This window comes from Abramis brama (genome assembly GCF_963993115.1).
Source record: "Abramis brama genome assembly, chromosome: 13".
NCBI lineage: Eukaryota > Metazoa > Chordata > Actinopteri > Cypriniformes > Leuciscidae > Abramis > Abramis brama.
The window spans coordinates 32,187,026-32,214,635 of NC_139975.1; the positions used below are offsets into that span (position 1 = coordinate 32,187,026).

Sequence of the window (27,610 nt, forward strand, 5' to 3'; positions counted from 1 at the left end):
ACAAACCTTACCAGGAAGTGACTAGTCATTATTTTTGCCTTTCATTTTTACTGAAAGCTGAAACGAGTCAGTGTTGTGAAGAACAGAGTTTATATATATAATATAAACACATTATATTATAGCATTTTTGTTTATTTCTGAATTAACCCAGATTAGATTTCAATTGTAATAGTTATTTACTCTTTAAACCAAAGTTCAGAAAGTGAAAGTAAATTGTAGATCATTGGATCTTTACGAGGAAATGGATTCAACATCTGTGGAAGAGCTTTCTTGTCCTGTTTGCTGTGAAATCTTCAAGACTCCTGTTATTCTGTCCTGTAGTCACAGTTTTTGTAAAGAGTGTCTACAACAGTTCTGGAAAATTAAGAAAACTCAGGAGTGTCCTGTCTGCAGGAGAAGATCCTCAAAAGATGATCCTCCAGTTATTCTTGCGTTAAAAAACTTGTGTGATTCATTGATAAAGGAGGGAAATGAGAAACGTTCATCAGGATCTGAGGAGATCTGCAGTTTACACAGTGAGAAACTCAAACTCTTCTGTCTGGAGGACAAACAGCCTGTGTGTTTAGTGTGCAGAGACTCAGAGAAACACGCCAATCACACATTCAGACCCATCAGTGAAGTGCTTTCATCTTACAAGGTAAGACAAATATCTTTCATCTCATATGCTGAATACAGTGCTAAACATAGAGTATTATTTGTGTATACAATAGACCAGTATTTATTTTTGCTCAGACTAAATCTTTATATCTCTCTGATATAAAATTCTGCTCTAATCTTCGACCGCTCTGATGTTCAATTTTTTTTGAATGTAACAGCATTGGCACAAAACATCTTTTGAAAAAATAGAAATGTTCTGTATTTGCATAACCACAAATTTACAACTGCATGGATATAATAATTAAGAATTGGCCATGATGATTTCTTGATGTTTCTTGATGTCCTGCAAAATGCACAAATGCTTCCATGAGAATGACCCATTCATCAAATGAATAATTTAACAATAAAAACATCCAAACATACAATTTTTAAACCTCTTAAAGCTGCGTAAGTTTCACAGATTTTCATCTTAACCTGTAGGAGGAATTTAATACAGCACTGACGTCCTTACAAAACAAGCTCAAACATGGAGAAGAAATGAAGAAAAAGTGTGATGAAACAATTGAACACATCAAGGTGAGGATATAAAGAGTTAAATACTCAACATTCACACACAGAGTTTATTATTGACATTAGTGGAGTGTTCATACAGCGCTGACTGAAGTGAATGTAATTTGATTTCAGTCTCAAGCTGAGCGCACAGAGCGTCAGATTAAAGAAGAGTTTGAGAAGCTTCATCAGTTTCTCAGAGACGAAGAAGAAGCTACAATCACTGCACTGAGAGAGGAAGAGGAGCAGAAGAAGCAGAGGATGAAGGAGAAGCTGGAGGAGATGAACACACACATCTCAGCTCTTTCACACACAATCAGAGACATGGAGAAGATGATGAAAGACAATGACGTCTCATTTATAAAGGTGACAAATCAATCTGGCTTCATTCTCTGTGCATAAAACAACTTGTATAGAGAGAGTCATTGACACTGAGAGTGTTTGATAAGATATTAAAATGTTTTCAAACTCTATATTTTCCAGAACTATAAAGTCACGATGGAAAGGTGAGTGAGCTGCTCGTATCTCTTCTCTCAGTGGATCTGAACTCAAATTCACTGCAGTTCTGACTCCTGAATGTTCCTCAGAGTCCAGATCTCACAGCCGGATCCACGGATGAGTTCTGGAGCTTTGATTCATGTGTCGCGTTATCTGGGTAACCTGCCGTTCAGAGTCTGGAAGAAGATGCTGGAAACTGTCCAACACAGTGAGTGTTGATAGAAATATATTTAATAATTTTCTAAGTGAATCTTACTAGATCATACAGCAAACTCATAATGAAAAGTCTATTCCTCATGGTCTATGTTTATGTATTAGGATACTATAGTGTTTATTGAATACTGATATTAAACCTGAAGCCTCAATCCATTCTGACAGTAACTGAGAGACCATTGTTATGATAGCATGATTTATGATTTCTTTCAACAAAGTCTTTGTGTTTTACATTTCTAATACATCATATTTCATCCTGTAATCTGATGTTATTCTCTCTGCAGCTCCGTTGACTCTGGATCCAAACACAGCACATCCTCATCTCACACTCTCTGCTGATCTGACCAGTGTGTCAAACAGTGATGTATATAAAACACTTCCTGATAATCCAGAGAGGTTTGACAGGTATCCATGTGTCCTGGGATCTGAGGGCTTTAATTCAGGAACACACTTCTGGGATGTGGAGGTTGAAGACAATACATACTGGGGTCTTGGAATAACCACAGCATCAAACCAAAGGAAGGGAGAGGATTTCTCTAAGTCTAATGTCTGGTATGTGTACAAGAACAGCGAATTCACCTCAGAATCCCCAGAGCAACGCGTTTCTGACTGTGCTAGTAGCAGGGTTCGTACAAGGTGCTTAAAGTGCTTGAAGTACTCGAATTGGACTTTTTGACATTTAAGTCCTGAAAAACCCTTGAAAACGGCCATATTTATGAAAAGGTACTTGAAAAGTGGTTTAATTATTGAAAGACAATATGTGAAATTAGTGTTTAATTTTATCGATAAAACAATCTTTTTACACAAAATATTGATATAGAGCTGTTTTTGCATGACTATGAGCGTAATAATCCTCATATAATCCTCATATCCCAGGTCAATCATATATTCATGAGAAAAAAAAATCATTTTGAATAAGGAAATGGATATCTTTGTCATAATATCCTTTTGATGATTAAAGTTACCGCAGTCATTGCATCTGTTGCACTTTATTTTTACCATTTTGTTTTATTGGTTTATTTTTATTTATCTGTTTACCTTTTTTTAGAATTTGAAGCTGATAAAGATATTGTTTAATAAGTGAGACCTCTTATTGTATTCCTTTAAAACAAAAAAGTAGTGCTTGAAAAGTCCTTGAAAGTCCTGGAATTTCATTTTACAGTATCTGTACAAACCCTGTAGTAGTTATTAGGGTCCATGTAAACTCAGCTACTGCTAGCGTGAAACACTCCTTTACTCTGGGTTAAAAGCAGGGTTTAGAAGTAGAACGATGATAACCTGTTGTGAAAAACCCTGTTGTGTATAATTGAAGCGCAGACCGGTAACTTTTCACATTATTGAGATCAGATTGTAATTTTTCCTCCTCCTGAGCTGTTGATTAATCATTATATCCCCAACTCTTTTCTGCAGCTCGTCTAAGCGCGCTCAGGATAGAGACAAGGATTCTGCACCCTCTTCTTCCATCACGCAGCCGACAGCTAAACCTGAGCACCCACGCAAGCGCACGTTGAGCCAGTCCTCCACCTCGGTTACCAGCAGCAAAGACAGCAGCAAAAGCGGCTCCAAACACCGCAAGGTGCGTTTGCCTTTTTACACACGCAGACACTGGCATGATGAACGTGAGAAAACCTCAGGCTGTTCCAGAGGCTTATCGCTTCACACACATGGTTTACCATCTCCACCTTTTACGTTACACACCCTGTATTGTGTACAGTACATACAATTATGCAGTGATTTACCCAGGGATTGCATTTGCAGAATATAAAAAGCCTTGAAGCTTTGAAATGAGGCTTCGAAGCCTCAAAGAAAAATTTCATATTTTTCATTCATTCATGGTTTTATATTCTGCAAATGCAATTCCTGTGTAAATGCATTAATGCCACCTTTGTTTTGCATATATAAAGCTTCAGATTCAGCTTCTGTCCTGTCACTTGACTTTCAGTTTTCCCATAGCTAACAATCAAAATAAATAATAAAGATTCTGAAGTGTGCATCTGATATACTTTACTATCCCATGAGGCCACGGGAGAGGGTTTATGAATGGCAGTGAAGTGACACAGCTGATAGGTCACATGACTATATTTCCATCCACCTATTTTATGCAATTTTGGGTTATCGCATTAAAATCATTGCTGGGTGGAAACGGCAAGAAGGCCATCAATTCTAAAAATGTGCATAATCTATTGCACTCAATTGAGGCAAAACCTGAAAAGAAGACGTACATAAAATACGATTAAAACACATTTAAATCCCTTGATGCGCAACAAAAAGCTCACGTGACTGACTCAACAGAGGATGTTCTCTTCAAACGCAAGAGAACATAACTGTGTTTATGGCGTTTCACCTGTGTGCTTTGAGACGCAACTTATTTATGATGTACCAATGCAGCAACTTTCATTTTTATTACAGATATTTTGCGCCAAATTTCTCTTAAACACATGGGATGGAAAAGGTGCTTTATTCGCTAATGTTTTATGCAATAGGCTATTCCATTTTTGTGAAAAGTTAAATTTGTAACTTTGAATAGTCAGGATAGTTTTGGATAGTTAATTTGTAACCCTAACATGACTAGTGAAAACATGGCAAATGTAATGCATCCGGATTACATTCTATATAGTATGAATGTATTTTTTTTTTATGGTCACAAAGGAATTACGTATTCAAAAGAAGTACCGGCACATCGTCTAACTTTCTCTGTAAGATTCTGTGTTGCTGTGCCGTGAAAGAGAAAACTGACTGAGTCAGAACACAAGACTCACTAAACATGGTTCATGTTCTTGTATAGAGTTCTCTTACGAGAGGTTCTCTCGTATTGCGTAAGTAGCTTACGCTTCGGGAAAGTTCTCTTTCTTCGAGATCTGAAGCCAAAAAATTATCCTTAATTTTGCATTTATTGTCAACGCAGTGCAGCAGCAGGCAGACCAAAGCAAGCTGTATAAGCGTGCTCATTGGCTGCCAGGCGGCAACTGCTTAAGCCAACCAGTGAGCCCGGCGTGACGTCACACCCCTTCGCGCCCTCCACACCCTTCTAACCGTCAAGAAGGGTGTGGCCAGTGTGTATATATTGCGGGCTCACAGGCTGAACTCTGATTTTCTTGTCTTCAGCGAAGCTCTTCGCATCGCTGGATCTTGAGAAGCCTCCGCCGTCGAAACCAGCGACCAGCAAGCTTAGGACAGCGCCTGAGGAAGCCGGCCACCTTCGCCGCCTTCAGCCATCCGTGCCTGCTACGCTATCCGGCGACATATCCTTTTTCTTTGCTTATTCTGCTGTGTGTGTGTTCGCCCTGCGACACGCACTTTCTCTTCTAAAAGAGCGCGAGGCATTTTTATCAAAATGCCTCGTTTCTCCTGCGGTTCATGCTGCGCCCTGCTCAGCAACGGAGACCGCCATCTCATCTGCGCTCTCTGCCTGGGCCGCGATCACGCCGCCGCCGCACTCTCCTTGGGCGGCTGCCCCTTAGTGCGAAGAACTCTCAATGTCGACCCTGCGGGCTCGACTTGAGGTTTTTGACCAGGCTGTCACTCCGCATGTCCCTGTCGGGCCGCGCAAGAAAAAGCGCCGCTCGCAGCGACCACCGGAGACCGATGCGGCGCTTAGAAGCTCGCCGGAACCTCTCCCTCGAGCTTCTCTCTCGCCCTCTCCGCCCCCCCTCCCGGCCGCTCAACCGCCGGCTCTCGCCCGCGCTGCCGCCGTTTCAGGGGACGAGGCGGATGAGTCTGACGGACGCGCCGCTGACAGCTGCTCCATCCTGGCGTCTGACAGCGAGGACTGGTACACCGCCTCCTCTACAGTCCAGGATTCTGGCCGTTCTCGAGCAGGCGAGGACGCGGAGCTTTTGCGCCTCCTTACCCGGGCTGTTGACCAGTTAGGCCTCGAGTGGTCTCCTCCTAAGGAGCCAGCACCAAACAGGCTCGACGGCTGTTTTCTTCATCGCCGCCGCCGATCACCAGCTTCCAGAACCACGCCTTTCCTGCCTGAGCTCCACAGCGAGCTTTCTAAGTCGTGGAATGCACCGGTTTCCGCGAGGGTCTCTTCACACGCCTCATCGACGCTCTCACAGGTTGACGGCGCCGCTGAGAAGGGGTATAATGCCATTCCCCCTGTGGAAGAGGCGGTAGCAGTGCACCTTTGCCCGCCTTCTCGTTGGCGCTCAAAGGCTGCCCTCCCGTCTAAGCCCTGCAGGACCACATCAGCCCTTGTCGGCCGCGCTTTCTCCGCCGCCGGTCAAGCTGCTTCTGTCCTTCACTCTATGGCCGTGCTGCAGATTCTCCAGGCCAATCTCCTCCGTGATTTGGACGAGAAAGGTCTGGAATCTGCCTCTATTATGGATCTAAGAAGCGCGACGGACCTGTCCCTTCGCGCTACGAAATCTGCTGCCCAGGCCATCGGACGGTGCATGGCTTCTCTGACTGTTACAGAGAGGCATCTCTGGTTGACGCTCACCGACATGAGAGAGTCTGAGCGCGCGGTGTTTCTCAACGCCCCTCTCTCTCCCACCGGCCTGTTCGCCCCAGCGGTTAGCGGGATCGTTGACCGTTTTTCGGAGGTGCAGAAGACTACACAGGCTATGTATCTCTTCCTGCCTCGACGCTCTAGCTCTGCTGCACGCCGTCCTCGCGACCAGCCTGCGCAAAGTTCCACCCAGCGTCCAGCTCGACCTCCGTCCTCGCAGCGACGACAGGGCGGCCGCCCTAGATCCCGCTCTTCCAGCCGAAACAGACCGCTTCCTCCCCGGGGACCCCGGCAGAGGATTACGGTGAAACCTGAGCCCACTAAGACCTCCTAGCCCGAGGAAAGAAGCGACGGCTGTGTCCCACTGCGGCCGGACCACCGTTAAAGCTTCATGTCCTGTCAGTCCCCGTTGCCACGGTTACTGCGGACAATCATTTCGCAGCCAACGAGCCGGTAATTTCACCCTCTCGTCTGCATACAACCGCCGTTCTCACGGCGACCCAGAGAAATCTCAAAAAGAGCATTATGTCTGGTTGCACGGCTCGCGCCGCATGTGTTTCAAATGCAGTGAATGTGCCCACGTTTCTGTGTTCACCCCTGCACACAAGCACTATAAATCCCATGTCTCTCACAGAGCCCACTTTCATGAAGCGAGTAGAATCCGCTCGAGTGTTGAAAGTAGGTCACGTGTCCACCTCACGGTGCCCCCGTCTACTCACTGCCCGCTCACTTATCTCTCTCGATCTAAAAGACGCATACTTTCAGATCCAGATAATACCCCGTCACAGGCCATTCTTGAGATTCGCCTTCGACGGTCAGGTATATCAATACACCGTCCTACCATTCGGCCTGTCTCTAGCACCCCGTACATTCACGAAGTGCATGGACACGGCTCTCGCTCCCCTGAGAGGTCGGGGAATGCGGATTTTGAATTATTTGGACGATTGGCTGATTCTAGCACAGTCAGAGGCCGAGCTCATCGCTCACAGAACAGTGCTCCTCAGCCACCTGGAAAGCCTGGGGCTTACGGTCAACTGGACCAAGAGCTCATTAGTGCCCAGTCGTTCAACCTCCTTTCTGGGTTTGGAACTGGACTCTGTGGCAATGATGGCCCGTCTGTCGACACAGCGCGCGCGTTGCATTCGACGCCTGGCCGCTTCCTTCCGGTCGGGCAGCACCGCTCCTCTAAAGACATTTCAGAGGATGCTGGGTTGCATGGCCTCAGCTGCAGCAGTGCTTCAGCTGGGTCTATTGCGTATGCGCCCGCTTCAACGATGGTTGAACGCCCGAATGCCTCACAGAGCCTGGGCTTCCGGCGGCATTCGAATCAGAGTGACTCAGAGCTGCGTTTCAGCACTGAAGCCCTGGTTAGCGGCCGACTGGTACCAGCGGGGAGTGACAATGGGAGCCGTCTCGCGCGGCAAAGTTATCTCGATGGACGCTTCCATCTCAGGTTGGGGCGCTCTTTTCGAGGGCAAGCCGGCATTTGGCCTGTGGTCGGACCAGGAGAAATGCCTCCACATAAATTGTTTGGAGATGATAGCGGTCGAGAACGCGCTCAAGCGCTTCCTCCCATTCATACGGGATCACCATGTGTTAGTCCGCTCGGACAACATGTCAGTGGTATCTTATGTGAACCGACAGGGCGGTGTCAGATCCAAGAGCCTGTGCAAACTGACAGAACGCCTTCTCGTGTGGGCTCACCGCTCGTTGCACTCGCTGAGAGCCGCGCACGTGCCGGGCCACTTGAATGTGGGACCAGACAGACTGTCCAGGGACATCATTCCCCCGGGAGATTGGTCCCTGCATCCTCAGACAGTCCAGCTCCTCTGGCGCCTATTCGGCAGGGCGGAGGTCGACCTCTTTGCGTCGAAAGACAATGCTCACTGCCCGATATTTTTCTCGAAAAGAGAGGACGCGCTGTCCCAGACCTGGCCCAGCCTCCCGCTGTACGCTTTTCCCCCGATCTCCCTGTTACCTCAGGTTTTAACAAGGATCAGGGAAACACAGCACCCAGTGCTCCTTGTAGCCCCGCGCTGGGAGAACCAGATTTGGTACCCAGAGCTGGTGAGGCTGTCGCACTCACCCCCATGGCCGATCCCGGTGAGAAAGGATCTCCTCTCTCAAGCCGGTGGGTCAATCTGGCATCCCCATCCGGAGTGATGGTCTCTGCATGCATGGGTAATCAATGGATACCCGTTGACCTGCCAGAAGGGGTCGTGAACACGATCACGCAGTCTAGAGCTCCCTCCACGAGACGGCTCTATGCGTCTAAGTGGTCTGTGTTCTCTAAATGGTGCGCTACTAAGAGCTTTGATCCATGCACATGTGGGGTTCCGCAAGTGCTCTCCTTCCTACAGGAGCTGTTGGAAAAGGGCAGGTCCCCTTCCACGCTCAAAGTGTATGTGGCGGCTATTGCAGCGTTCGCTGAGACGACGTGCAGCCGGGCAATCAGAAGGAATGAGCTTATTATCCGTTTCCTCAGAGGAGCCAGGCAGATGAATCCCCCGCGGCCCCCCTCGGTTCCTATTTGGAATCTGTCCTTGGTCCTGGAGGCCCTGAAGGCTTTTCCTTTTGAACCGCTTGGATCTGTGGATCCTAAGTACCTTTCGTTCAAAACCGTTTTTCTGATAGCTCTGTCTTCAGTAAAACGCGTGGGGGACCTGCACGCGCTATCTATTAGCCCTGCATGTCTTGAGTTCGGACCAAATGACTCTAAAGTCATTCTCAGACCGAGACACGGGTATATTCCCAAAGCGATTGGTACCCCCTTTAGGGCACAAATCATCTCCCTCTCGGCTCTGCCAATATACCCGATAACGGGGACAGTGATAACCTCCTATGCCCTGTTAGGGCGCTGAGAGTTTATATCACGCGTTCCGCCGCTTTCAGGCGGACCGAGCAGCTCTTTGTTTCTTTTGGCGGACGCACCAAGGGTCTCGCCGCCTCGAAACAGAGCCTGTCCAGGTGGATAGTGGACGCGATTGCAGCAGCTTACGCTTCCAAACACCTGCAGTGTCCTTTGGGGGTCAGAGCCCACTCCACTAGAGGCATGGCCTCTTCGTGGGCCTGGTCCAGCGGAATTTCTATTCACGATATTTGTCTGGCGGCGGGCTGGGCCTCCCCATCTACATTCGTGAGGTTTTATAACCTGGAAGTTCCCGCCCTGCAGGCTAAACTGTTATCAGTATAAGTGCAGACTATGTCCACATACTGGTTAATTTTTTGGTTGGCACCAGGGGAAGGATTCTTTTCCACAAATAGACCAGTGTTTCTGCTCTATTCCCTTTCCCTATACGTGTTTATGCACTGTGTGGGCCCGCGCTGCCGGCCACACCATTTACACTGATGTATACAGACCGGCTATGCCGCTCTGTCATTTATGTGAAGTGAAGTGCTTGGTACAGGTGTTGGCCCCACCGGCCACCTGTTTCAACGCTATGTTTTTCCCCGGTCTCCCTGGGATTCATCTCCCTGGGATGCTCGGCGCGCACGGCGTTGACAATGGGTTCCCGAAGCGTAAGCTACTTACGCAATACGAGAGAACCTCTCGTAAGAGAACGTACTTGGTTACCTAATGTAACCTCGGTTCTCTCTAGAAGAGGGAACGAGTATTGCGTAACCTGCCGTGACGCGCCATGAGCTTTTGAGTTCAGCCTGTGAGCCCGCAATATATACACACTGGCCTCACCCTTCTTGACGGTTAGAAGGGTGTGGAGGGCGCGAAGCGCCCTCATTGGGTGTGACGTCACGCCGGGCTCACTGGTAGGCTTAAGCAGTTGCCGCCTGGCAACCAATGAGCACGCTTATACAGCTTGCTTTGGTCTGCCTGCTGCTGCACTGCGTTGACAATAAATGCAAAATTAAGGATAATTTTTTGGCTTCAGATCTCGAAGAAAGAGAACTTTCCCGAAGCGTAAGCTACTTACGCAATACTCGTTCCCTCTTCTAGAGAGAACCGAGGTTACATTAGGTAACCGAGTACGTTTATTTCAGTGAATTTCATTTTTTCATTCACGGATTTTCATTTTCTAATTTCTCAATGTCAACCAGGAGAAAAGCTCTAAAACGGAACATCCTGTCACAGTGCTTCACATCTCTGATGGCTCCAAATCCAGATCCAAACTCCTGGTTGAGGACAGGTATGAAGTCTTGATCATTTGTCTGACTAATTAATTCCTTTAGATTCTTTTATACTGTGATTTTAAAGCTACCATGTTTATCTGAGTTTTTGTTATATTTTTTATTGTAAGTTTAGTTTTATTACTGTAAGAAACAACTATATATATATATATATATATATATATATATATATATATATATATATATATATATATATATATATATATGAAGAGTTCAGATGCAAAAGCCTCTAAGTGCCATCTGAAATTTTCTTCTGAAATTATCATTTTTATCAAGCTTGTATATTTAAGTTCAGTAATTTCACTTAAATGGCAATGAAAATGACCTATTAATTGTCATTTAAGTGAAATTACTGAACTTAAATATACAAGCTTGATAAAAATGATCACTCTAGAGGAAAATTTCAGATGGCACTTAGAGGCTTTTGCATCTGAACTCTTCATATATATATATATATATATATATATCGATTCATATAGTGGGACGTTTAAGCATCATTAATGTTCTCTTGTGATTTGTTGGGATTTTTGTGGGTGCAATAACAGCCAATCCTCCATCTGAATTGCAGGATTCATTCTGCTGAACATTACCTTCAAGAGGCGAAGGAACTGAAACACAACGCGGATGCTCTGGTGAGGGTTAGTTTTACTGGCCTACGGTTCTCACATCTGTGTTAGTTAATCTGCTTGATATTTCTGTGACCCCGGACCTTTTGTGTTAGTCCTCCATTGAGAGCGACACAACAGGTGCTCTCTTCACACGGAGCCAGTGTTTAAAACTCGGGGTCAGTGATGTTTGTGGGGTCAATGAGTCAATGGCAAGATTGTTTGAAGTTTTTGCGCCCCATAATATCACATTATGTTATAGTGTCCGTTTAGAATCTGTTTTCCTCCTCACACGCATTGTGTTTTCCACAGATGGACAGGTTTGAGAAGGCTGTGTATTACCTGGACGCTGTGGTGTCGTTCATCGAGTGTGGAAACGCCCTGGAGAAAAGCGCCCAGGAGGCCAAATCCCCCTTTCCTATGTATGCCGAAACCATAGAGCTCATCAAGTAAGAATAGAGGATTTGAGATACTTTAATATCTCTACATATAATGCTTGAGTTTGCTCACAAATGTGCATGTTTGCTTGTTTGGTAGGTACACGATGAAGCTCAAGAGCTTCATGGCACCGGATGCGACATCTGCAGACAAAAGGCTAGCAGTGCTGTGGTACGTAGTGGAGACACAATGATTCTGCATGTTTCGGGTCAACAGTTTTTGGTTCATAGTTGAGAAAATCATTGTTTTCATTGTTGACTCTCTTGAATCATCTTTTGGATTGTGTTTTAAATCAATTGAAGTGCATGGTCATGAGAACTGAATCAATGTTTGGTAATACTTTATTTTAATACGTTTACGCATGGATCATGTCAAGATTTTTTTATAGCGCTTTTTATAATACAGATTGTTTCAAAGTTTGTTTCTAGAAGAAAATAGCATTATAGTCCAGCTTAAGTAAGTTCAGCGATGTTTCATTTTTGTTGTAAGAAAGTTATTAATTTAGTTAATTTATATATATATATATATATATATATATATATATATATATATATATATATATATATATATATATAGCCGCTCTGGAGAAAACAGTGATGTCATCGTCCAGCTCAGTTCAGTTCTCATATAATGTTGTCAATGCAAGCAGATCAATAATATTGTTGAATATTAATAAATCATAAATCAGATGTATGTACAATAACATTACGATGTCCAGCAATCGATTTAAATAGTACATTGAGTTTAATTTGTCGTTTAATGAGGTCTAATATATGTTGTTAGTGGCGAGAATTGTCACGTGAATAAATACCTAGATCCGACTTTTTTTAAGCGTATATTTAAATGGTCCAGTGGCAGAACTTTTTCCAAGCGTGTCAGAGGTTCTGGGTTCTAATCCACACTCGTATAAGTTTTTTTTTTCTCATCAAAACCGATTATGTTTATCAGTGGTTGTATATCAGGCAGGGACACGTTTGTGTGCATTTTGTTTTGTAATTTCACCGGAACAAATAGAGAGTCTCCACAACGGATTGAACCGAGTGAAGACTGTGCGCGAGCCACAAGGGAACGAGGGTTGCCTGAAGGAGGGAACGGAGATGTAGTCGACGTTGACTGAATGGGATCACGCTAGATCTTTGAGTACTATTGAACGAGCCAATACAATTGCCGTGCGTGATTCGCATCACACACTCCGCCTCCGCTGCATGGGTATAAATACGGAAGTGGATGCACGCACTAGTTACTTTTCGCTGAGGAGCCGAGAGTAACTCGGAGTCAGCGGTGGTCCAGCTATAGTGGCTAAGGGACTACGTCTCTGTTCCCTCCCTCAGGGAACGAGGGTTGCATATGCAACTGAGACGTTCTCTTTCAGTCGTTCACGTTCGACATAGTCGACGTCGACTGAATGGGATCTACTATGGAAAGCGCAACTAGAGCTGCCACCTTCCAGTGCCTGGACGAAAGCCTCCTGACCCCCCGCAATTTTGAGGCGGAGAAGGGCAAGGCTTAGGCCAGGGAAGTCAACTGCTGTTCCACAGGACCACTGGGACAGCGTACCCTATCAATGGAAGGAAGGGATGCTGTGGAAACCGCATCCTGCCCGAAGGGAGGTGACGTGGAGAATACACATATGGACTGAGCGGATGACTGGCAGTACAACATATGGAATGTCACTGGGATGACTCCAGCCTATAACAGAATGGAGGATCAACTGAACAGTGACAGCAGAGCAGACTCTGCCAAGGGAAGACACAGGCTCGCTGCAGGGAGCCGTACCATGGAAGAATACACATATGTGATCGCCATAGGGATCACAACATATGGTCCCAGCCTAACAGAGGTTCCACCAGTGCATACAAGTGATAGGCCTGGCTTCGGACGTTTCGCCATGTCCATTGCCGAAGGGTATGGAGGAACTCGACAGGGTTCAGCTAATAAGGGGAACTCAGTGGAGCAAGAATTGCACACGTATCCAGTCCATAGGAGGGGAATGGCACAGCAAGCTGACACTTTGAACCGTGCTTACAGTGAAACTGGCTTCATGTGAAGGGAGCCCACGGGAAGCAACAGTTCGACACTTAGGCTAGTTCTCTAGCGAACGTGTATAGGTGTCGCCCAGCCCCCAACTCTATTTAACATCTGTTCAGCAAGGCACTCTGTGTCAACGCCTAGGAGGGAGCAATACCCTTGCTTAGGAGGAGCACCTGAAATAAGTCCCAAGAGGGTAAAGAGGGGACACAAGGAGGTTATTTATTTTCTCGTGGCTCCCCTCAGGAACCTGACGATCAAGTCGTACTTCCCACGGATTTGTATCTACTGCATCATGATGTGCATCAATACAGAGGCCACAACATTTTGAGGTGGAGGAGACAGCCCTCACTCCACCCATTAGCAGGAAGGAAGCACTGAAGTGATCGAACACCTTCGGGATCTCCTCACAGAGAGAAGACTCAATTCAACAAATAGGTTCCACTTCTAAGGGGGAGCGAGCCTCTTTTTTGAGAGGTGCTCTCACAGAAGTGATGGTCTCTACGGCATAAACAATGATTGCAGTAGTAACCAGAACCTCCGCATCCCGTTCTTTTTAGAACCAGTCCTGGAACTCTCCAAGGTCTAGACACAAGTGCCATCATGCCCCATCCCTGAGAATGTACTCAGAGGAATGAGTCAGGAAGGCTGTAGAGAGGAGAGGTTGGTTGGGCCAATAAGGGGCAACTATCAGGACCTGCTCCATCTCTTCCTGATTTTAGCACCATAGTGCAAGAAGGCTCACTGGGGAACGCATTTCTGCGGGGGCCCGATGGCCAGCTGTGGCCAGAGTTTTTTCTGTGTCGAGGGATATCCACTCAGACAGGAGAAGAAACAACTGGTGGAGGGACGAGTCCGGAGGGGCAACAGACGTAGCTGTGCGGCCACGAAGTGGTCCCGAACAGCAGGCCAGCTCCACTCTATCTGGACCAGAGGTTGTCGTGAGGCTTGTCAGGGGCATGATTGGGCAGGCCAGTAGTAATAAGTGGAACCTTAGAACCTTAGAAGCTTCTGACTCCAAGGAGGAGGTGGCGGGCGAGTTGCAACATGCGAGGGGAGCGTAGCCCGACGGTCGCAATGTTGTCTTTTCAGACCAGTGCATGCTCGCTGTGCAACGGTGTCTCAAAGCAAGGAAACTATAAGCAACTCGAGGCAGTAGATGCCAATGCAGTCGGAGGGTGCCCAGACCTCTGTTACTGCATGCCCTTTATACGTGGCCCCTCAGCCGGTATTAGTGGGCACTCATTCTAGGCCAGTGCTGAAGCGGTCTTCATATGGAGGAAGCCATATGGCTGCGTCTGCCATATGCCCCAGGAGCCTCTGAAAAAGTTTCAGTAGGACCCTTTCTCACTTCTTGAATAGCACTGAGCTGACACACCTCTATCTGAGAGATGCGCTGGACCGAGACCATCTCCATACTAGAAAAGAGATCCTCAACCCTTGGGCGAGTTTACTCTTTCCCAGTTGACCTGAAGACCCAACTGGCTATGGAGCACTCGAAGGGTAGGACCATGTACTGATACTTTGTACCTTCGAACGCAATAACACAAGAGGCCTGTGGAGAAGAAGGATAGAGATCTGAAGTACATGTCTTTCAGGTCGAACGCTGCAGACCAAGCTTGGGGACGGGGCATTTTTGAAAATGAATCTCTGTGTTAAGCAAGTGAACGGAGACTTTCGAAAAAGGGCCCGTTTCAGTTGACACAGATCCAAGATGGTCATAACCCACCACACATTTAGCGTACAATAAAGTATGAGCTCATGGAAGCCAGACTTCATATCGGCTGGAGGGAGTGGCTGGCTCGAGTCCTTTGCGAGTACGACTGCGACGTACACACACAGAATAGGAGCACTCCTCAACACCTTTGTGTGATGAATCTCACTAATTTTCAGGAGCATCTCTGCTCAACATCTAGGTATAATGAATCTCACTGAGCCTGGGCGGAAGCCGAGCAAAATGAATCGTAAGCCGAGTCTGAAGGTACCGTTTGGGGCCAGGCTGGAGCGGTTGGAAGCATTTTAGGCTTCCATAAAACTGGGCGAGGGAACCACAGACGTACCCGAGGTGGGGCAGCAAGGTGGAGGACAGGTACCTGGCTCGAAAGGCCTGAAGGAGGCCCGAAGACCGGGTCTGAGTGTGCAGTGCAACACTTACCTGTCTCCACGAGATGGCCTGGGATGCGTGAGAAGGCCAGGTCTTCGAACCGCACCCAGCTGTAGTGCTGGCGAACAAGAGGGGGCTGAGGGGTGCAAGGCTTTACAGGGTTGCACACCGCCAGACTTGCCCTCATGGGACCCAGGAAAAGAGGAATTTGCTGGAACAGACACACACACAAAGACTCCACCCGGCCCTCATCCGTCTCATCGGTGACCAACTCCAAAAGCACCCTCCTCCATCACTGAGCGGCCCGCTCAGGAATGCTTTCGCTGTCGCTTGCCACCTGGCTTGGCAGCGCCTAGAGCAGGCTGGGCGTCCCACCTGCGGCCGGCTCTATGCTGAGGCCTGGCTGGAGCGGCAGCAGGGGAACACCTTCGGCGAAGAGCAGGTGGAGGAACTGCCACCGGCGGCGGGGTAGAGGCAGCAGCGGGCCTCCGGGGCAGGATGTGCCATATGGCCTCCGTCTGCGCTTGGGCGACAGAAAACTGCTGGCCGCAGTTCTCCGCCGCATCGTCGACCAGCCCAAACTGGGAAATTGGGGTGACCAGGAACTGAACCTTGTCCGCATCCACCATAAAAACCAGGCTGAGCCAACAATGGTGCTCTTGGACCACTAACGTGGACATCGCCAGACTGATCATGCACTCGTGCCCCAAAGGGCGAGGTCAGATGCGGTGCGGAGCTCACCTATGAGCGCACGGTCTGGGTTACCCTTGTGCATGTCCATGAGTGCCCTGGCCTGATAGACCTGTTGTGGGGGAGACGAGGGGCCCCGTCCAAAAAGCAGCGGCTGCCGGCCACAGGTGCACCTGTGGTGCGCCAGACCGCTCTATTGGAGGGACAGCCTTCACCGCTCCTCCGTCAAGGGTAGTGAGGGGGGAAAGCTTATTCAGGCAGTTTCTGGCAGAGAACGGTGCCGTCTACGACCTGGTAACCTCTCCCCGCACTTCGGTAAAGAAATGCACTGGGGCGCCGAGCTGAGAACCAGCGCGGCCCGTTCCGACATACCAATCATCCAACCGAGACTGTTCGGGACACGGTGGAGGATTCCACTCGAGCCCGACAGCCTAGGCGGCCCAATTCAGCATAGCTGATGTTTCTGGATCTGGCTCGGGCAACGTTACACTCCCAGAGGGAGATAACACAGCCAAGTCATCATTTCCAGAGGTCAGCTCACCCTCCGATGCTGCAATCGGCATCCTGTCCTCTGGAGAGGCCCCGAATGAAATGGCTGGTAGGTCCATTACAGAGGGACCAGCGCACTCAACGGGGGGCTCCACCGGCTGTGATGTGATAGAGGAGTGAGGGGCCCACAGGGATTGGTTACCAGATGGGGAAGCCTCACTATGATCCTCTGATCACCCATCCCACACGGTGCCATAGCGTGGCGTGGTAATGGGGACTCCACCTTCACGCATACACCAGAGAGCTGTGTAAGGACATCAGGGATAAAATTGTAGACCTGCACAAGGCTGGGATGGGCTACAGGACAATAGGCAAGCAGCTTGGTGAGAAGGCAACAACTGTTGGCACAATTATTAGAAAATGGAAGAAGTTCAAGATGACGGTCAATCTCCCTTGGTCTGGGGCACCATGCAAGATCTCACCTCGTGGGGCATCAATGATCATGAGGAAGGTGAGGGATCAGCTCAGAACTGCACGGCAGGACCTGGTCAATGGCCTGAAGAGAGCTGGGACCACAGTCTCAAAGAAAACCATTAGTAACACACTACGCCGTCATGGATTAAAATCCTGCAGCGCATGCAAGGTCCCCCTGCTCAAGCCAGCGCATGTCCAGGCCCATCTGAAGTTTGCCAATGACCATCTGAATGATCCAGAGGAGGAATGGAAGAAGGTCATGTGGTCTGATGAGACAAAAATAGAGCTTTTTGGTCTAAACTCCACTCGCCGTGTTTAGAGGAAGAAGAAGGATGAGTACAACCCCAAGAACACCATCCTAACCGTGAAGCATGGAGGTGGAAACTTCATTCTTTGGGGATGCTTTTCTGCAAAGGGCACAGGACGACTGCACTGTATTGAGGGGAGGATGGATGGGGCCATGTATCGCGAGATCTTGGCCAACAACCTCCTTCCCTCAGTAAGAGCATTGAAGATGGGTCGTGGCTGGGTCTTCCAGCATGACAACGACCCGAAACACACAGCCAGGGCAACTAAGGTGTGGCTCCGTAAGAAGCATCTCAAGGTCCTGGAGTGGCCTAGCCAGTCTCCAGACCTGAACCCAATTGAAAATCTTTGGAGGGAGCTGAAAGTCCGTATTGCCCAGCGACAGCCCAGAAACCTGAAGGATCTGGAGAAGGTCTGTATGGAGGAGTGGGCCAAAATCCCTGCTGCAGTGTTTGCAAACCTGGTCAAGAACTACAGGAAACGTATGATCTCTGTAATTGCAAACAGATGTTTCTGTACCAAATATTAAGTTCTGCTTTTCTGATGTATCAAATACTTATGTCATGCAATAAAATGCTAGCCTAGAAATCTAGACGCACCCTAGCGGCAGCAAAATTTATTTTGCTTCCAGGGTAGTCTAGCAACTCTCCATTGACTTTCGGAGCTGTAAAAACCTAAATTGGGTCAGGCCAATCACATCGTGTATAGAGTAGGTGGGGCGGGCTTAACATAATGACGACAGAGTTTGTGACGGTTCCCTGCTACTTGAAAACAAAGAATGGCTGCGGCTGGCAAACAGTCTTTCGAATCGGCTTTGGCCGTGACTCTGGAGGACTTGGAGTTAAGTTTTTCTTTGAGAAAAGAGCAAAGAACGGCACTTAAGTCATTCTTAAAAAAGGAAGATGTGTTCATAGTTTTGCCGGCCAGATTCAAAAGTTGAATCTATCAACTGACGATAGCTCCGCTGTTGGGAAAATGCTCTGGTTGGTTGAAGCGCTGTCCTATTGCGTGCAGAATGAATTTGAAAGACAGCCGTTTATCCCGCCCCTTGGATTGAGCTGTGTCTATGGTGAGTTGCCAGACCTAACATCTTGATGTAGGTCTGGCTTGCCAAGCTAATAAAATGCAAATTAATTACTTAAAAATCATACAATGTGATTTTCTGGATTTTTGTTTTAGATTCCGTCACTCACAGTTGAAGAGTACCTATGATAAAAATTACAGACTTCTACATGCTTTGTAAGTGGGAAAACCTGCAAAATCGTCAGTGTATCAAATACTTGTTCTCCCCACTGTATGTATATATATATATATACACATATACATATACTTTTTACAAACACGTGATAATACCATTGTGACCATCCATTTGGGGGGACAGGGAACGATCGCATCCAGAAACGCACGGGTGGAATGGCATCTTGAAAAAGACGCAAACGCACCCATGTTTCTCTTTCAGGAAATGGGACCCATCACCAGTGCCGGAGCACACAGGGGAATGACAGCGCCAACACTGAACAGTGAGCTGAAACAGTGAAGCACTCATTTTTCCACCCTCTAACCAGCTGTCAACAAACACAGAAATTTGATGCTGTTAAAACAGCAGTTGAGAGCTCAAAGCTCGCGATCACCGCTGCACTCGCGCTGTAGAACCACCAGCGACTGGGAGAGTCTTCCTAGAAGAACACCTACACATTCGCTCGTTGCATACAACAATACTCTTCAGAGACGATCGGCTCCGAAGCAAAAAGCAACTTGTGCGTGTATCCACTTCCGTATTTATACCCGTGCCGAGGGGCGGAGTGTGTGATGTGAATCACGCACGCCAATTGCATTGGCTCGTTCAATAGTATTCGAAGATGACAGGCTCCCTAGCGTGATCCCATTCAGTCGACATCGACTACGTCAAACGTGAACGATTGAAAGGGAACACAGTAGCTGCGCCACTGATCGCAGCGGGAACAAGCACTTTGATCACTTGATTTCAAAAACAACACATTTCAGCACTAGATCGCCTCTTATGAACGCCTTGAACGAAATGAATGCTCTGCTAGTTAACTGGAGATGTTTTATTTATTTGTATTGATACATTCGTGTCGCGAGATGTTTCAAAAGTGGTGGGGACAATATCGACCTTAGCAAAAAGTGGTGGGGACATGTCCCACCCGCAAATTACGACTATGGTTTTTTGCAAGTGAGATGAGTAAATGCATATTCACATTTAGGGCCCTATTTTAACGATCTGAAACGCAAGTGTCAAAGCGCAAAGCGCAAGTAACTTTGTGGGCGGGTCTTGGCGCTGTTGCTATTTTCCCGGCGGGATAAATGACTCTTGCGCCAGGCGCAAATCTAAAATGGGTTGGTCTGAAGTAGCTTCATTATTCATAGGTGTGGTTTGGGCGTAACGTGAAATAAACCAATCAGAGCGTCATCTCACATTCCCTTTAAGAGCAGGCGCGCTTTTTCTAAAGCGGATTCCTATTGTAACGGCGGATTTGCCAGGCGCGCGCCAGGAGCGGTTCACATCCGAGGAGAGCAACGCTCTCGTCAGGGACGTTGGGGATGGAGAAACCCACCCAAATTAACTTCGGTTAAAAGGGCGTATGATAATTTGGGTAAATGTGTAAGCTAGATGTATGCTTTTATAATAAATTGTCTATCTATCTATCTATCTATCTATCTATCTATCTATCTATCTATCTATCTATCGTAATAATGTATGATTTGCAAAAATGAAAACTGCTGCTTCTGTGTAGATAAGAGAATCAAAGTGTATGCGCATTGTGCTCACGCTACATTGATTATGGCCCAGCATGTGCCCTTAAAATAGCATATGAATAACATGCGCAACGCGCCACTGACTTTAAACTATTTTTTCCTGGTTAGTGGCGCAATTGTTTTCTAAACCTGCAAAATAGCATGAAGGAACGTTTGCGCCGGAACACGCCTCCTTTTTTGCGCTGAACCGCCCAGGGAGCGCAAGTTCATTCCCAAGTTTAGCGACGTGCTTCTGTGGAGGGAAAAGCGCGCTTTGCGCGGGTGCAAAATAGGAATGATACATGCGTCGGTGTACAAAGTCAATTGCGCTGGGTGCAAGATAGGGCCCTTAGTCTAGATCTACAGTAATCATCATGTTCACACACACAAACTCAACACCTCTGCACTTACGCTTTCTCTCAACATTAGGACAGGAGAGCTGTCAGTCAATACATGGGGAAACGAAGTAACTTGTGTTACTAATTTGAAAAAGTAGCTCAGATATTTTGTCGTACATTACAAGTAATGAGTTACGTAATCAGATTACTTTTTTCAAGTATCTAGTAAAGTAACGCATTACTATTTAATGTGTAACCCCCAACACTGCTAGTGTACTTTAACAATCATTATTAAACTTAATGGCTCTGAAAACAATCAATACAATTTTTCACAATAAAGAAAATGTTCTATTTCCAGCAGAATGGTGTTAAATGTATTATTAGTGATTGAAATCAACCATCTTTATTTGACTATCTTCATCAGTAAGGTCAATGGTGTTAAAGCTGTTACTGTGTACTCAGTATTTGGTAAAGCTGTGGCTAATGTAACCGATGGATATGTGTGTGTCTCTGCAGTCTGAGGTGCCAAGCGCTCCTGTATTTGAGGCTTTTCAAGCTACGGAAAGAAAGTGCACTGAAATACTCTAAAACGCTCATTGAACACTTGAAGGTAACATGATTTTATGTTCTTTCTTATGTGTTTATTCCATGAAAAACAATAAAACAGTAATATTGAAAATACAGTTTAAAATAAGTTTGCTTTTTTAATATATTTTAAACTGTCATGTATTCCTGTGATCAAAGCTGATTTTTTAGCATCATTACTCCAGTCTTCAGTGTCACATTTTCCTTCAGAAATTATTTTTAATATCCTGACAAATTTATGATTATTATCAATGTTGAAAACAGTTGTGCTGCTTCATATTTTTGTGGAAACTGTGCTAAATTTTTTTTGAATGAATAGAAAGCATTTATTTGAAATAGAAATCATAATGAATGTCTTTACTGTCACTTACTGATCAATCTAATGTGTCCTTGCTGAATAAAAGCATTCATTTCTTTCATAAAACAATCTTACTGACCCCAAAGTTTTTGACTGTTGTGTAGGTTTGAAATTTCCAGTATGACACAATTACAAAAACACAGGAAAGATGTAATTTATGTTGGAGATGTGAAATTTCATGTTAATGTTTCTTTAAACAGAAGAACGTAACGTATACAAAAGTATTCATTACTCTATTACTCTGTTTTTTCCAGAATTCGTATACCCAAGCTCCGTCTCCTGGAGTAGCAAAGTAAGTTCCTTATATTGTTTTATATATTGTAAATGGAGAAACATTGGAGAAACACCCTGACAACTGCATGTTTAAAACCATTCTAGTTACAAAAATGCACCAATAGGTCACATCTCTCCGTTTTTTTATATACTGGATCACACAGACAGTCAAACCTAAAATTATTAAGACACCAGATATCATTTTTTATATTTTATTTACTAGTGGGTGCAGTAAACTATGACATATTATACCCAAAGATTCTTCATACAGTGACTACCAATAAAATGTATAAAACAAATTGGGGCCAAAAATTATTCAGACACTTTGACCTTACCATGTTTTGCTGAAGTGTTTTTTCTTTAATTGCTAATGTGACTTTTTTACACCACAGACTGAACAAAATTAAGCACTGCTTGGTAATTGGTTGACCTAAATTGGTATTATCTACTTGTGTAGTTAAATTTAACAGCTGACAGATATTCAACATAATTCATCTGTGAGACAGTCTAACAGAAGGATGGACAAAACCAGTGAAATATCAACGAGTTCTTGTCATATTTTATTACCATTTTCTAAACTATAGCGAATAAACTGTGATAATGTGAGAGATGTTGAAGGTGTCTGAATAAATTTGGTTTTGACTATTAATGAAGTTTATGAAATGATATGGTAGTTGACATGGTTTGACATGGTACACTTCATCTCAAACTATACTCTACAACTCGTATTAATTGAATGACTACATGGATTGCTTTTACAATTTTACACTGAAGGAGCATTTAAATAATCCAGTGATGGCAAAAAGATGGTTAAAAATTCGAAACATTTTCCAGTAAAATATGTAAACATCCTTTAAAAAATTTTTTTTTAATTGTAAATGTTTTTTTGTTGTTGTTGTTTGTTTGTTTAGCATTAATATACTTTTGAGCATAAACCAGTTTTATTCTCAAAACAAGACAAAATAATGTCAACGGGTTGATAAAAATCAAAGCAAAGTTCATAATCTTTAATCAAAATGACATTTCTTCTCTTCCCCGATGATGTGTTTTTACAACCTGTCACTACTTATGGTCACTACGCTGGATTGAAACGACAAGATATGCATCAATTCTAAAAATGTGCATCATAACTTTTTTTCATCCGATAAGAATACATGCACACAGGGTTTGAAATTAACACCCACCAAATGCAGGTAAAAATTAACTGTGGAGAGTAACGCTGTCAAATCACTAGCCAATTTGGCGTGTTACTTATTATGTTTACTCACTTTGCTAGAAGTTTGTGTAAGCCAAATCTGCTTATATCTGGCTTACTTGAACACACACGTCACTATGCAACAAATAATGGCGCACTTGTTCATTTGCATTGAAGCAATAGCAAAGATTAAAAAGCATTTGGTTAACAGAAAATACATTGTTATTTCCCAACATCCTACATGTTGTTTGTACTGTATTGATCTGTCCACCTAAAACACATTTTTAGTGAAAAGGATGAGGATGAAAGAGGAAGGGAGGAGATGCTGGATGACAGGATTTTGTTTGAATAAGAAATTAATGTATGAAATCCAAATTTTTATATTTAACATTTTATATATATATATGATGTAGTTAATCTGGTTTATTTCTTCTTCTTTTTTTGGCTAGTAGGAGTTCTGAGTGGCCAGTAACTTAAAAATGTAGTTGCCAAATTGGCCGGTGAATGAAAAAGTTAATTTCAAACTCTGTGTGCGCATATATTCAGATGGAAACACATTTACTAAATAATGTGAAAACTCTAAACTCTCTGTGTGTGTGTGGTGGTGTGTGTCCTCCAGTAACATGAGTGTGTGTGTGTGTGTGTGTGTGTCCTCCAGTAAGAGCGCAGGCATGCCTTCTCCGGTCTCCCACGGGCTCTCTTCGGGCAGCGCGGGCAGCTTCTCCTCCAGCTCCTCCATCACCATCCCTCAACGCATACACCAGATGGCCGCCAGCTACGTGCAGGTCACCTCAAACTTCCTCTACGCTACCGAGGTGTGGGACCAGGCCGAGGAGTTTGCCAAAGAGCAGAGAGGTACTGATGCCCTTCTCCAAACACCTGCCTCAAACTCAAGCCCTCCTTTCTGTTCCTGTAACATGGCATATGCTCTCTCAAGAGCCTGATATTCCTGTGTCAACTGCTTGAACCACAATTCTGACTCTTCAGCTGCCAGACCCTAATAAAGAGAGCATGAGAAATAATGCACAATGAGTATGCGAAATAACCCAGACAGCAACATAGTGTCGGCCCAGATCTGTGTGGATTCAACGTGTACCAGATGTGGGCCGGATCTGGGCCGACACTATGTTGCTGTTTTGGAAATGCACAATAATAATACAAAGCACACCGTAGAGAAGAAGTCAAGATAAACGCATGAACCCTTAGTGAGAAATGAGTGAGTTAAAGGTGCAGTGTGTAATTTTTAGCAGCATCTAGTGGTGAGGTTACGAATTGCACCCAACAGAAGTTATGATGTCCAACAGGAAGTGATGTCGTCGTCTGAGACAGCAGAGAGTAGCCAGTTAAGCAATGAGGTTTCTTTACAAAGATAAAGTAAGAAATTAGGTTTACTTAATTATTCAGTAAAACGATATGTTATTACGAATAGTATTGTTACTTGTACATCATTGTGTCAGTGTTTTATTCTCTGACTTTAGCTAGCTTCTTAACATGAAGAACAACATAGTGATGAAACGCGTTTGTCCATTTAGGGCCACTGTAGAAAAATGTCGATGTAAGGAGACCTGCGGTGTGTGTAGATAGAAATGGCTCATTCTAAGGTAATAAAAACATAATTGTTCATTATGTAAGGTCTTTATACAGCACTGAAAACATAGTTATGTACTGTATATGATATTGCATTTCTGTCAACAGATCCTCCTAAATATTACACAATGCACCTTTAACTCTGCACAGCTTTTCTGCAGTCGTTCTGTTTCTAGCTTTTGAAATAGTACATTTAGTACTTTTTCTAGTACTAGGATGTATAAGTACATCCTACTTTACCCCCATACATGCAGTACACTCACTAAAAGCAATATAGCAAATACTATATAGCAAATCTCATTTTTATCATTGCAAAAATGTTAACTGTTTTACTGCACAGCTATCTATATAAAGCTGGAAATGTATATTATATCCAGGGGTGCACATAACAGGTGTGCAGGTGTGTTCTCATTAATTATCAGAGATGCAACGGATTGCAGTTGATCCGTGATCCGTTCGAACCAGCTGCCCCACGGTTCGGCACACATGTGATTCACAGATTAACTGCTAAATTTAACCATCATAGAGTGAAAATGTATCATTTGGACATGTTTTGTCATGGCAATTTACACATTCAAACGATTCTCTCTCAAACGAAAGACAGAGGCGTGTTTCAGATAGAGCTCGAACACCAAATTGATTCCTCTTTTGCGTTTCCTTGTGCTTAAACGGACACATACACACAAAATGATGTCAAAATAGCCGTCTAAATACCAGATGTGCACACGGACGTGTGTGCTTTTGAGTGTACTGCATGTATGGGGGTAAAGTAGGATGTACTATACATCCTAGTACTAGAAAAAGTACTAAATGTACTATTTCAAAAGCTAGAAACAGAACGACTGCAGAAAAGCTGTGCAGAGTTAAAGGTGCATTGTGTAATATTTAGGAGGATCTGTTGACAGAAATGCAATATCATATACAGTACATAACTATGTTTTCAGTGGTGTAAAGACCTTACATAATGAACCGTTATGTTTTTATTACCTTAGAATGAGCCATTTCATTACCGTTCCTAGGCCGGACATCCTTTTTTTACACTACTGTACATGTTTTATATTCATGTAAAGTGATTGATATATATATATACACATATATACACTGTAGTCAACATTTGAAGTGGATCAAAACCTTTCATCAAAGTTGTTTTAAATTGACACATACACAGAAAATCATGTCAAAATACCCATCTAAATACCGGTTTCGGCAAGTATTCTCTCGGTTATGTCATAAGTGAACAGTTGGGAAAGAAACCGGATGCATTCGCTCTTAAAGTGACAACAGCCTAATATTCCTGCTGCTGCCTGTGTCATTAATGTTAATCAAATGTAAAAAAATATTGTTGAACACGTGACAAAATAATGTTGGAGAGAAAATAAGAGGTGAGCAGTCAGGAGGAAAGTGATAACTACATCTTGTAGGATAAGTGTGAAGTGTGAGTCCAAGCAGCACCTCAAGGACCTCCTGCGAGAACCAGACCAGAAAGTTATGTGCACCCCTGACTATATCCAAATTAATTCACATGCAGAAGTGGGTAAAAGCAATGTCCGGATGGAATATTTGTTTTTAATGGCCCTACAAGACTGATATACAGTATGTTCATTTTTAATTTTATCATTATCAACCTGATAAGAAAATTTAGCCAATATATTGAAGACGATAAATAATGTATTATTTCCTTCAGCTGAGACACTTCAGATTTGCACTGTTCACCATGATGGTTTTGAATTGCTTGAAATATGATTGTAATTACTTCAAAAAAGGAAACTACAGTTCAGTGCAACATGTGCAGCGCAAGCCTGTTTTATTGGCTACATAAAATTGTAACGAGAAGATCACATAATTGTTTGTTCTTAATCTCTTGTGTTTGGTATTCTGCACAGAGTTCTTCTGTGACCTGGACAAGGCGATGGGCGCGCTGATCTTCAACACCAGTAGCATGACTGAACTGGTATGCTTCACACGGCAAGGCCTGCACTGGCTCCGGCTTGACGCTAAGCTCGTCCAGTAGACCGTCCCAAACACTCACACACTCGATCTGCCTCAGACATCTGTGACACTGTGTTTGTTTCTTCACCAGCTTGCCAAAAACGAAAATAGTACACACTCCACCACAGACCCTATAATAGAGGAGGTTGCATGTTCATCTGCAGAGCCTTCACACACTGCATCGTCCTGCTCATATCATTGGCTCGTTTCCGGACGAAGAAAAAAAAGGCTCTTTTTTTACTGACTTTGACTAATGTTTTTTTTTTTTTTTTTTTTTTGCTGTTGTTTTGCTAGCTGTAAGCAAACATGAATAATAATTGGATGTTTAGCTTTTTTTGAAATACAGGAAACTAAGAGACAAGTTCTTGAACTACACATCTGAAAAGGTTAAGGTGCGAGGTGTGGCACGTAAACGAGAAGCAGAAAGAACATGTAAAAGAGTGGCATCTCAACTGATTCTTGCATACCAGACCAAAAGACTGTTCGGCATTATATCAAGGCATTATTACTAATGTGTTGTGTTTTGTTTCTGTTCGGCCTGGCTCATGCACACATCAGAGTAAGTCAGTTCTAGCCCGTTGGGTCACTACTGCAAATACCCAGGCCCAGATTTTCTTTTTTATACGAAAAATGTAATGCTTGCATCTCACCGTTGTGGGTTTTCTGGTATTAAACGCAGGAGTATTTTATTACCGTTGGTGACGCGCCTGTGCCTTAAATACATTTTATTTAGATATTAACAACTTGGATTTCACTCTTGGATTTTCAGGCATGGATACAGGGTTGCAATACGAGATGAGAGACGTATTTCTATTGTGTATGAAAATATTAAATAAAACGATTGATTAAAATGATTAAAATGATTAAAATGTTTTACCTGTTTTGCATTACTTTGAAATAGTGCTGTCAAATCGATTAATCATTAATTTACAAATCATAAG

General features: G+C 44.5%; 1 protein-coding gene across 2 annotated transcripts; it reads left to right on the top strand.

Annotated features, from left to right (window-relative positions):
* On the top strand, positions 1-27,552 carry LOC311094698 (E3 ubiquitin-protein ligase TRIM35-like). Of its 2 annotated transcripts, none has more exons than XM_084132821.1 (15): positions 1-637; positions 1,078-1,173; positions 1,282-1,512; positions 1,630-1,652; positions 1,734-1,852; positions 2,142-2,409; positions 3,268-3,433; positions 10,364-10,452; positions 11,022-11,091; positions 11,371-11,507; positions 11,596-11,667; positions 21,199-21,292; positions 21,880-21,917; positions 23,752-23,948; positions 26,564-27,552. In XM_084132821.1, the coding sequence occupies exons 1-15, from the start codon at positions 242-244 to the stop codon at positions 26,689-26,691; spliced, it is 2,124 nt and encodes a 707-aa protein (XP_083988947.1). In that variant the 5' UTR covers positions 1-241; the 3' UTR covers positions 26,692-27,552. The 2 variants fall into 2 exon arrangements, with proteins under 2 accessions (XP_083988947.1, XP_083988948.1); XM_084132822.1 differs by having other exon boundaries at positions 11,022-11,085.
* The last annotated feature ends 58 nt before the right edge of the window (positions 27,553-27,610 follow it).